This window comes from Festucalex cinctus, chromosome 7 (assembly GCF_051991245.1).
Source record: "Festucalex cinctus isolate MCC-2025b chromosome 7, RoL_Fcin_1.0, whole genome shotgun sequence".
In the NCBI taxonomy this organism is placed as follows: domain Eukaryota; kingdom Metazoa; phylum Chordata; class Actinopteri; order Syngnathiformes; family Syngnathidae; genus Festucalex; species Festucalex cinctus.
In genome coordinates, this window is record NC_135417.1 from 12,141,632 (window position 1) to 12,154,267 (window position 12,636).

Below are 12,636 nucleotides of genomic sequence, written 5' to 3' on the forward strand. Positions count from 1 at the left end.
GCGAAGACAATATTTTCAAAATGACATAAAAAGCAAACTATCCGTCCATTTTCTACCCTGCTTACCCTTTTCAAGGCTGCAGGCAACTGGAGCCGATCTAAGCAAATGTAATCTCAAGTCAACCTAGTGACCGCTGCTTGTGTTACTACTTTAGCTAATGCTAAATGCTATCTTGATTGACAGTTTAATAGCGCTAAACAAGTAAATGCACTCACCATTATTCTATTTCTCACACCACAAACACATAAATATCTTTCTACGAAGTCGTACATCTCATGTCAAAGTCTCACATTGTCGTACAACTCAGACGTGGAGCAGATTTGTCAGGAAAACTGACTAGTTGTTGTTTTTTTGTTTTTTAACATCGTGCTTTCCAAATCTGAGAATCACAATGAAAACAAAACATTGGCACAGAAATCAACCCATTGAGCTTTTTTTTTTTACGTGACTCGTTTGGTGAGAATAATCGGAAGCACTTCATGTATAATTCCATCGAATCGGCCTGGAATTGGGCAGACAGATGAAGCAGGCGCAAAGCATGAAAGGCCAGCTGGTAATGTATGCAAATGTACGGCTGCAAGGGGACATTTGGCTATTTGTCATTCGGCTTTCCCTGGGAACAAAAAAAATTAAAAAAAAGAGATGATTCCCACCAGAGCTGCATGAATAATCAGCGAGGGCAATATTCATATTTTATACTGTTAATCAATACATCATTTGCTGAGGTTATTGCACACCTGAACAAATGCTTCCCATTCAGATGCTGCGTGAGTCATTTCACTCTTCGGACTTCTGAGTAGATCCGAGTTTGTGGTCAAATGACGAGCATCACGTTTGGTTTTCTCCATTTTGCTCACCAACGTGAACACGTGCGACAGCATCGTTGCACAAGCGGCAGCTCTCGGCTTCTCTCACATCTGATCCGGTCTCACCTTGACAACCCTCCTCTGTTCTCCTCTAAATTGTGATCGAGTAGCGCACACACGTGAGGGCGGGTGAGCGTAAAATGGCGACCAGAATGCAAGTCGTCCGTCACGGCGTCGTAACGCATCCTCGTCTCGTGTGCCGTATCTGTAAAGCGGCGACTGTGCATGTGCACGATGTCTAATATTTTTGATCGTGACTTCATTACGAACAGCGGACACTTCACATGGCTGGATAATCGACGAACCGGTTAAATCAGGTTCAATCATTTTACAATTATTTCAAATGCGCAATATATGTTCTCACTCAGGTCTGTCGCTACTCACTATTATATCTAATATTTTTAAAATGATAATTTGATTGATTCCTCCATCAATTCATAAAATAATCTGATGTAAATTTTAACATAATTATAGTTAGTTGATATACAAAATTTGCAGTTTCAGTATTCAATTTATTTCCGTATGAAAATTATTTTTCAACAATTTTAGTTTTATATTTTTTATATTTTTTCTTTTCTTTTCTTTTCTTTTTTTTTTTAAACTACAAAAAATGATCATTTTTGTACGGAGCCCCTGAAGTGACATGGGAGGGAAAAAAAACAAAAATAAAATATATATATATATATATATATATATATATATGTATATATATATATATATATATATATATATATATATTTATTTTTATTTTATTTATTTATTTATTTATTTATTTATTTTTTTCTTGTCCGGACGAAAAAAATTTCTCTTTCCCGTCCAGACAAGAACAATTTCTCATCCGGACAAGAAACATATATATGAATTCACTTCATAAACTATCAAATGCAAACACAAAGGACCATCAAAAATGTGTAATATTTGTGTGTACTGTTGAACGATTGAATGAGCAGCAACAACATCATGAACACGACATGTTGAAGTCGGAATGGCTGCACAGCCTTGAGCTTCCCCAGTATGAAATTTTAATTTGGAAAAGTCTGCATTTTGGCCTCCAACTCTCTATTAACTTCAAAATATGTCAAAGTTGGACCTTGTTTTTGGCACTCATGTTTTTTCTCACAAAGGTAATGCTCGTCGAATATTAGTATAACATGAACTTTATTTCTCAACAAAGCAATGAGCCGTCTCAAATTTGTCTATGAAAGTGGTAATTCAATTATACTTCCTAATAAAAACATAAAAACTGATGGCCTCTGAGACAAATACAGCCTCGATCCTGAATGCATTTGTTCCGCACTATAATTAATGAAACATATTTTTATGCTTAGCGAAAGAATAATTTCATCGCTCATTTATCTTTCAGGACGTGCCCTGCAAAAGTTGCAATAATAAAATGCAGTTTGCCTCAAGTCAGACCTCGTGAGTCACAATTTCTCAATTCAAGCCACCGTGAGTGCATCAAGTGTGTCTGCAGGCGAAAAGTGAAAAGTGTGGAAAAGTGCGCGCGCACGGCTGTGAACTTGAGCTTACCCGAGTCCCGCCAGATCCGACACCAAGTTGCCGAGAGCAGCAGCTGAGGAAGGAAGAGACGAGCGTGAAATTCACATTTTACACCGAGATTGTTTTTGCATCAAGCACGGCCAACGGGCATCCGAATACAAATCTACAAAGGAAAAACAATTGACGACGACACTGTCAAAGATGTTACAATAATTACCTACCGTATTTTCCGCATTTAAGGCGCACCTTCAATGAATGACATGTTTTCAAACTTTGTCCATATATAAGGCGCTACAGTAGAGTCTGGGGTTACGTTATTGCATCCATTAGATGGTGCTGCGCTAAAGGGAATGTCAACAAAACAGTCAGATAGGTCAGTCAAACTTTATGAATAGATTACAAACCAGCTTTCTGACAACTCCCAAAATGAATAAACAGCTGTTTTATTGTTTTCTCTGAGGTAAAATATTCGTATTAGCTAGCGATCCAAGATGGCGGGATCTTCTGCGCATGCGCGTCACCGATCGTGTCTTGACAGCGAGACCTGTTGCGGCTCGACATTGATCCATATATAAGGCGCACTGGATTATAAGGCGCACGGTCAGCTTTTGAAAAAATGGAAGGCTTTTAGGTGCGCCTTATAGTGCGGAAAATACCGTAATTATAAATGACAATATACGTCTAGCAGCCTTACAAGATAGCAACATGTTTGGTAAACAACATCCAGGATTATTCACCTCTTTTTTTTTTTTTTGGGTGATACAGCTGAAAATGTGTCCGAATAAGCCAGCGAGGATTTGAGCTAAGTCGAGACAAGCGTGTGCCAGCGCAACCGTGACAGCAAACTCGGTAAAGAACGTGTGAAATGAGCAAATCTATTATTGCACGTGACGTCTCCCAAAAACATTTCTCGCTGCCTGCAGCTACAACATGAAAACATTTTTGCTTTTCGGTCCGCCTCCACATGTTGCTGCAGTCGCACTCGGACAAAAATAGTTGTTTGTGGTGCTGCTGGAGAAGCTTGTGGATGAAAGGAGGGGGAGGGGCTAAGGGAGGATTATGAGACTCTGGATTGCATTTGGCCTATTAATGATGACAAGCGTCTCGTATTTTTCCAAATATGTCAACAGTGATTAAACGACAATTATCCATTAATTACAAGCCGAAGACCATCTTGAGAGCATGTTCATGTAATCGTTTTTTAAGGAAGCGAATCATATAAAACGAGAGAGAAACTGCGTGTTGAATGCTGAAATGCTGAATGAAAAAAATATAGAAACGTGGAATTACATTGAATCAGGTGGAATGTTATTTAAAGATATGAAACTATGTCGGACAGCATTGAAGAATTTGGACTGATATTAAATGATATTGAACGATGCAGAATGACCTTAAATGGTAGTGGTGAGATCCATGCCTTGAATGATGTAGAATGATAAATGACATTTAATTACGTACATGGAATTAGATGAACCGATATCGGTGAAAATGTGCAATACCCGTATGTGAGTGGAAAATTTTTCAATTTTTACTAATTAATTGCAACATTTTGACATGTTGAAAATTGCTCACAAGTTGAATTGAACAAGCAGAATGATTTAAATTTCAAATGGTAACTCTTTGAATCTGTTATTTTGAATGTGCTTTTGGTAATGAATGGCAAAACAAGACGTGTTTCGCCTCAAATGGAATGGATTTTTTTTTTTTTTTTTTTTTTTTAAGTGCTGAATTGTGGGAAAACTGTGAATGCTTGGAGTGAGAAAAATACTAGCCCACAAAGCATGAATTTTTGCAACATGTTCAAGTTGGAATGGTTTGAATCGGTCGAGAAATGTAGAAGTAGTTGAAGGACAAAAAAAAAAGAATAAATAAATAAATAAAAATCGCACAATAAAAAAATAATTAATACGAAAAATAAATGTAGAATAACATATGAGTGAATGAATGAAGCATTAACACAATAATGTGAAAGAATCTTATACTCTCTCCGCCCATTTTAAAATGACTGCAAAAAAACAAACACTTGGTCTAACCTTCCTCTGCTCAGATTTTGACAGCCGGGCTCACAAATTGAGCTCCATTTCTAGAACTGCAGTCAAGAATATTGCCTAGCACCTATAAAACAAGTGAATAAATGAGCCATAAAAAGAACTTGTGACATTGGTCATAATGTCCTCTGACCCATAATGTGCTCTGAAGCAGTATATATGCGGCTTTTCAACAGCAATCAAAATGGCCGTTTTTCCAAACTCAATGGAAGCAGCAGATTCAATCACATCGATGATTTTTTGCAGTAGCGCAACCTCCTTCAGCACTGTTGGGATGGACTCATTTCCACTCATTTGCATCCCAGAAATGAAATGAGTGATGGGCGGACTTGACTGCGGTCTTGACACGAGTGCTCAATCACTGCGGAATGGCCGTGACACGGGCATCCGTTTGGAACCTGAATGTCACCCAAGTGGCTGTAACGTTGGTCTCAATAAGTTTGAAAATGTCATCGACGGGGAAAAGGGAAAGAAAGCGCTGGCGCCTTTTAGCTCGACGCTTTCCTACGAGGGCTTCAAGCATGAAATAAAGTGCAGCGAACGTGCGCTCAAATCTGTACGATAAGAGGCAGGCAGTGTCAAAGAGCTTGTCTCAAAATGACATCGAAAATGGCCGCTGGGTTTGCAGCTCTCACCACTAATCTTTCTTGACCTGACAGGGGCTTATTCGCTTTCGAAGCAGCCGACAGCTTCCACGGGAAATGCACTCGGGATGGAAATGCAACTACATTTCTTTGATCTGAAGGGAAATTTAGCCAGCGATGAATCTAATATGTTATTATTTTTGAGTTACGGTATTCGTCTTATTTTGTTATAAATGAGCTACAGTGACATGTTTTTCTTTTCTCTAAAATCGATGCAGTGCCAGTGACGGTCTTACCTGCCATAGTGGAAATTCCAAGGATGACGCCGATGGACAACTCAATTTGTGTGCCCTGGAGGGGAGCAAACACACAAACAATGAAAAAGTATGTGTTACTTTGCTTACTTTTGTACTAATGCTGCAGTATTTACATTTTGCAGTCCGTCCGTCCGTCCTTCCGTCCATCCATCCATCCATCAATCCGTCCATCCATCCATCCATCAATCCGTCCATCAATCCGTCCATCCATCCATCAATCCGTCCATCAATCCGTCCATCAATCCGTCCATCCATCCGTCCGTCCATCCGTCCATCAATCCGTCCATCCATCCATCAATCCGTCCATCCATCCATCCGTCCATCCATCCGTCCAACCATCCATCCATCCATCCATGCATCCGTCCATCCATCCGTCCATCAATCCGTCCATCCATCCATCAATCCGTCCATCCGTCCATCAATCCGTCCATCCGTCCATCCATCCGCCCATCATCCATCCATCCATCCATCCGTCCGTCCATCCGTCCGTCCATCCATCCGTCCGTCCATCCGTCCATCAATCCGTCCATCCATCCATCAATCCGTCCATCCGTCCAACCATCCATCAATCCGTCCATCCATCAATCCGTCCATCCGTCCATCCATCCATCCATCCGTCCATATACCAACAGTTTGAAGTATTATTAATAAAAGCTAGTTTCATGAATAAAAAATAGTTAGCTGGTAAAATTGTAATAATTTATACTGTACTTGCTCGTTGTGTAATAATGAGTCCCAACAGAATGTTGTTTTGCAACAAGCAATTCTTTTCTGTTGTTTACTTTTATGTATAATGTATGATTTATGCTCTGTCCCCCACTAGGGGCACTGCTTGTTTCATCTTCTGCATGGGGAAATTAATAAGGAATAATAATTGTAAAAAATAAATAAATAAATAAATAAATAAATGAATATTTATTTATTTTTTTGTTATTGAAGCCTAATAGATGTAGTGAATAGACCAATCAAGTGGTGGTGACCACTCATTTCAAAACAGTTACACGTTAGCCTGAATTAAAATATAAATTTGTGTTGAGAAATAATTGAACAGCACATTTATAATACTTGCATTAATGGTGAACCTTTCAGCAAAAAAAAAAAATGTGAGGACGAAGAAAAAAAAAAGTGTTTTTATTGAACTGTTATAGGAAATTTACAATTCAGTAAATGAACTTAAGCTCCTTCTTGAGGGTGTGCATGAGAACATTTAACATATAGATCAAAGTTTTACACCTTAACTCATTTGCTCCCAATAACGTATAAATACATTTTCTTTTTTTTAATGTTCTAAGTGTCCCAAAGACGTATTTATACGTTTTTTTGTTTTTTTTTCATGCTAGAGCATAGAGAAGGCTTTGATGCAGCCTCTCAACTGCAAAGAACGGTTGCAGAAATGGTAGTTATTACACAAACGGCCAGCAGGTGGCAGCAGAGCAAAGGAGATCAACCAGGGCCATCTAGAAAAAAAGCTCAATTACTTACAATTTTAAATAGATTTGTGAAAACTGACGAAACTTAGCTCTCTTCTAATGCTAATTGCTGCAAAACGGAAACAGATAGAAACATACTTTTTTTTTTCCTGATGAAAGAAGAGACTTTAATCTTTCTTTTGATAGGCTCCATGTTTTTATAGCAATAGAACACAATATTCTGTGGGACTTTCCCAATGCAATAAATACTTTGTAAATGTCTCCTCACTCTTTTTACAGTCATGCTGGGTCTGACAGAAAGCGACGAGCACTACTACCTGCTCGTGAAGGAGGCCAAAAGGGTCAAGGAGGCCTCATTGAACTGCAAGCTGAGAGGCGGCAAACTGGCCGTGCCCAACAGTATCAATAGTAACCGCCTCATGGCCGATTACGTCACTCAGTCCGGACTCACGAGGGTTTACGTCGGCGTGCAGCCGAAGGACACAGACACGCTTAGAGTATGTACTATTTTGATATGAAAAACTTATCTACCATCGATGCTTGTTTAACTCATTTACTCCCATTAACGTGTAAATACGTTTTTTTTTAATGTTCCAAGTGTCCCAAAGACGTATTTATACGTTTTTTTTGTTTGTTTTTTTTTCATGCTAGAGCATACAGAAGGCTTTGACGCAGCCTCTCAACTGCAAAGAACGGTTGCAGAAATGGTAGTGATTACACAAACGGCCAGCAGGTGGCAGCAGAGTATAAGAGATCAACCAGGGCCATGTAGAAAAAAAGCTCAATTACTTACAATTTTAAATAGATTTGTGAAAACTGATGAAACTTAGCTCTCTTCTAATGCTAATTGCTGCAAAATGTAAACAGATATAAACATACTTTTTTTTTCTCCTGATGAAAGAAGAGACTTTAATCTTTCTTTTGATCAGTTCCATGCTTTTATAGCAATGAAACACAATATTCTGTGGGCCTTGAAAAATCAGTCAAAATCCAGTAAAACAGCCGGGAGCGAACGGGATTGCGAAATGTGAAAATGGCGGCGAGTGAATGAGTTAAGTACAATATGTACTCCTAAAATGTGACGTTGCAGAAAATTAAGTAAAATAATATCAGGTAATGCTCCATGTAATCATAACTTAAGGGCCCTGCAATCAATGTTCGCATTAATTACTACCTGTCTGAGTAGCGGCATTATGTGACATGAAATTCGATTTCATCTGCCATCTTTTGTTTGCTCGACCTTCAGGAAGAGTAACGAGTGACGATTAAAGGAGTATGTGAGATGTGATGCAGAATGTTAGCAGACCGAAAGGCACCACAAGCAGGCAAGCAGACAGACAGTGCGAAATGATGACTGAGTAGAAAGTGTCACAGTCCCATCTGGACTGTTGCCTTTCTGTCTAATTACTTTTTATAATTCTTTGATTTCTTTGCTTGGTTGAGTTCACAATCTCAAACTGTGTCATCGCTGTTTTGTTGGCCCTTTTTTAGTAACTTTTTTTATTTGAGTTAACATAAGCCTCCATCCTACCTTTGTTTTGTTTTTTAACTTTCAAGTGACGCAATTCGGAAATGTATCGATGGCAGAAGATGAAACTCGAGTAGGATGAGAATTAAATGGGAATTGTGCACTTGAGCTGAGAGTGAAAAGCCAGCCTGAGATTGTTAAACTTCTCAATTGACCTGTTCAGTTTCATCTGCTTCATCAGCATCTTCATACATTTCTGTTGTCTTTACTGTCCATGAAACTTACGGCAACAATCATGATACAGTTGTCCAGAAATCCAAATCCAACGAAAGGGAGTGCGTTGTGCAAGAGAACTGAAAAATAAAACCACACAAATCACGTCAGTTCAATTGATTCTTTGTGAGGGCTGCACGAGCGGATTTCATTCAACTGTGCAAGGAGAACAAATGGAATGTGGAGTTATTAAGTGTAAACAAAGCCAAAAATTGAGGGTGGATCATTTCATTGACTTGATGAAATATTTCTAGCTCGAACCCTGTTTTGATTCCGACATACGGTCGACCTCCCATTAATGGTTTCTACAAATGTAATTATCAAAATGGCATGAACAGGGCAACAAACATCCATCACATTAGACAAAACCTTTTTGGAGGTGAGTGAGTGCAATTTGTTTGAGTTCCAGAGATTGCTGGGTGAGTTGATGACGGTGTTATTTGTTATTGTTTGCTTAAAAAATCTCAGCTGAAACAGGAAAAACTACATTTCATCACCAACATAAGAAAAATTGTACTTGACACTTCTGGCTCGATTCAATTCAAGGTTGTTAGAGTTAGAAACAAATTAAATTGGAAAAAAAAAAAAAGTGAAATAAAAAAAAATAAAAAATGGTATATCAAATAATACTGAAGTTTGTTTTTAAATGATAATCAACTGAAACAACATTTTGCGTTTAGAAAATTAGTAAATATTGAATTTTTTTACTGCACAATAAAATTAGTGTAACATTTTTGTTTTTGTGTCACATGACAAATGGCAGCTATGAAATACTAAAAACTAATTTTTAAAAAATGAAACTAAGACAAAGCATTTTTAGAAAAATTTAAATATAATGAAAAATAACAAACCTGCTAAAAATAAATAAATAAACAAATAAATAAATAAAAGTAGATTTGAACATTTTGGGGGGGGAAAAAAACCTAGTTGTAATGAAAAATCCCAAACTATTATAATCCCAATTCAATTAGAAATGTGCATGGAGCAAAAGAAATATGGTATGGTTGATATACTCTTCATTAAACAAACTAGATAATGTAAAAAAATGAAAACATACTGTAAATACAACAAGAATGTTTGTGGAAGAAAAACACTTCTTACCATATCTTAACTGTGCGGCAGTAGGTGGCGCAATGTCAAGCTGCCCTGTGGACAAAAAGATGACGAACTTGATGAAGAAAAGACCACATGATAAAATTGTGATAAAAATCACACGAAGGAGAATTCGCTCCCTCGTTGACTTTTTTCACCCAGAAAAAATGCGTGTCTGAAATGATGCATATATTGATGGCAGCTGGTGTGACGTGTATGCGTGCGACATGCACAAGCCTTCATTCATATCATAGTCAAACATGACATATTGTCGATGGGAAAGAAAAAGAAAGTGAATGGGTTGATGGCATGATGACAGAGGCGTGGCCTCAAAATGTTTTGTTTTCCGCTGGTTCTTAACCATCAATTTTTGTATTTTGTTTGTGGCAGCACCTAAGCAGGACTTTTTTTTGGACGATTATGATATAGTAGAAGTGAATTTGTTCCTGTAGCAGACAATAGGAAACGTTTGCAAGCACAGATGCCTTGTCGGCATGCAGCTCCGTTCTGCTCCATGTCGCCGGCTTTCTTTTTTCCTGCCAAGCCACCTGCGCTCCCGTCAAGAAGCCACAGCGGGGGAGGCCATGCCAGGCGACGCGCTGTGGCGCGGCACGTCACGCGCAGAGAAGTGGGTGAAAGTTAGGGTGTCACTTCGGTTGTCCTGTCACAATTTTAGTCGGGGTTTTTTTTGTCTTGGTGACTTAATAATTGCATTCTAGTACATTATGTCGATTGGAGTCACATTAATTGTATAGCTCAACATTACAAATTTCATGAGCTTCGCATCCAGGCGAGAGAGGATAGATGACACGTTGGTCTTCACAATCTCTGCGGGTGACGAGGTTTTCCTGAACCGAACCTTTCCAGAAGTTACGAATTCATTGAAAGGTGGCCTGGGGAGACGTAAATACGACACCCGTTAATGCATCACCATCGTAACTGTGTTCAAATTATGATGTGAGGTCAGTATTAGGAGTGTGACGATATATCGATATCGCGATAAATCGTGATACTTTGTCTCCCGATGGATTAGCGATATCGTCTACGCAAGTATCGCGATATTTGTAGTTAATATACAGCCACTATAACGGGCGCCATTGTTCATGACTTATTGAGCAATTACTTGGCGGGCCAATAGGGGGAGTGCCTCATCAGACGGCGGCAAAATGGACAGAAGTCTTCAGGCGAAGAAGACTTATGAGCGTAGTTTATTATTATTATTATTATTATTATTATTTTATTTATAATTCATTATTATTGTTTTATTTATATTTTTGTATATATTTAGATATTATATTATGTATTTATATTACATTTATATTGATATTGTTTTTTATTATATTATGAATTATTATTATTATTATTTTTAATTTATTTATATTTATTATTATTGTTTTATTTATATTTTTATATATATTTATATATTATATTATGTGTTTATATTACATTTATATTGATATTATTATTATTATTATTGTTTTATGATTAGTTTTATCATAGATTATCATGGATTTATTACCCGAGCAATATATTGATAATCGCGGTATCGTCATATGGTGAGATCATCGTTATCGTGGGCCTTGTATCGCATATCATATCATATATCGTATTGTACAGTAGCCAGAGGTCCCCCCCCCCCCCCCCCCCCCCCCCCCCCCCCCCCCCCCCCCCCGAGTCAATATGGAATGTTCTTTCGGGAAAAAGTCTTCAATAAATAGTCAAAGAATAACGAAAGCCACATTTCCACAAGACAGTCTTCCATTTCCAAAGATGCAAATGCCAGCTACACAAATTTAGCACACCAGTGGCGCCAGAATCTGCAAATGAAAAAGTTGGCAAAAAGGAACACAAACAGTACAAGTGCAACATGTGGACAACAAACGAGGATATCTGTCAAAATGGTCTTTCCATTCCCATACAAGTGGCAACTGCGACAACACTCGTCAACCATAAAAAAAAACAGGCAGCCATTTACTGCAATGCAAAAAATATGTGGAGCAAGGAAATAAAAAAAAATAAAATAACTTATAGCTACTGTGCTACAGAACAGACAGAAGCAGACAATGCCATCGCTTCAAAGGCCGAGGGCAATAAAATGGTTTCCTTTTTGCAGTTCTGTGAAATTGCATTTGTCTCACTCAGGCATGTGGAAATTGGATTCCAATTTCCACATGCCGACATCGATTTATTCCGTCGCACATCTCAGCTCACCTGACAATTTACGGCGTTGTTTTAAAACTGTCACTGTGCAGTTTTAATCGAGTCATGTTCATATAACTACATTAAACGTAATATTAGTCTGTTTTCGCTCTCCAATTCCTTTTAGAACACAAAGTCACATGATTTGTTTCGTCTGATGTTACGGGAGAACAGACGAGGACGTCATTACAGCACACAGTGTCAAATTTCACAATTTGTCATACTGGCTCGGTATTTCATCTTTTAACACACACCGAAGAAAAAAAGGCATTGCGAAATCACTAAAACAAGAAGGAGAAGCGCTTGCTTGAAGATTTTTCGGTTCCAAATTACGGAACCTCAGCACACAATTTATTGGCTGACTAAAGGCCTCTGGTGTAAAGTATTGATTGTGTGGCAGTCGCTTCCCTACTGCAAGAATCGGGCTCAGCAGCAGAAAGGAATGTGGCGGGAAAACCTTTCATGGAGTGTGATGAGCAGCGACGCACGTCTGCTAATCTCGCATGCGCATCCTGCAGCAAAAACAGCAGATAACTTGCTCGTTGATTAGATTGCGCCCTGATAGATGCGGCTTTAAATACACATTTGTTAATGGGGCCGTCAGCTCCAACAACACCCCCAAGCAGCACTTTCACATCCTTTTACATTTTTACAAGAAGTGGAGCAGCGCGCAAACAAAATGCTCTCGTCTAACCAGTGCAAGTCTCTACCGATCCGCGATTCCATTTGTCTCTTTTACCACTTAGCTTTTACCGCGGGATCTTCTTCCTCATATATTCATATACACGTGGATAAATAATACAGTGGTGTAGAAAAAAAAAAAATGATACAGTACATTGTCAATGCTTACCGGTATTTA

General features: G+C 38.4%; 1 protein-coding gene across 1 annotated transcript in view; it reads right to left on the reverse strand.

Moving 5' to 3' along the window:
• The window catches only part of LOC144022029 (transmembrane protein 65-like), a 29,818-nt gene that overhangs the window by 4,246 nt on the left and 12,936 nt on the right, over positions 1 to 12,636 (reverse strand). The window contains exons 3-6 of the mRNA XM_077526428.1: positions 9,588 to 9,632; positions 8,499 to 8,566; positions 5,295 to 5,349; positions 2,397 to 2,439 (exon numbers count right to left, since the gene is read on the reverse strand). Coding sequence (XP_077382554.1) covers positions 2,397 to 2,439; positions 5,295 to 5,349; positions 8,499 to 8,566; positions 9,588 to 9,632 — 211 coding nt within the window. The remainder of the gene's footprint in view (positions 1 to 2,396; positions 2,440 to 5,294; positions 5,350 to 8,498; positions 8,567 to 9,587; positions 9,633 to 12,636) is intronic.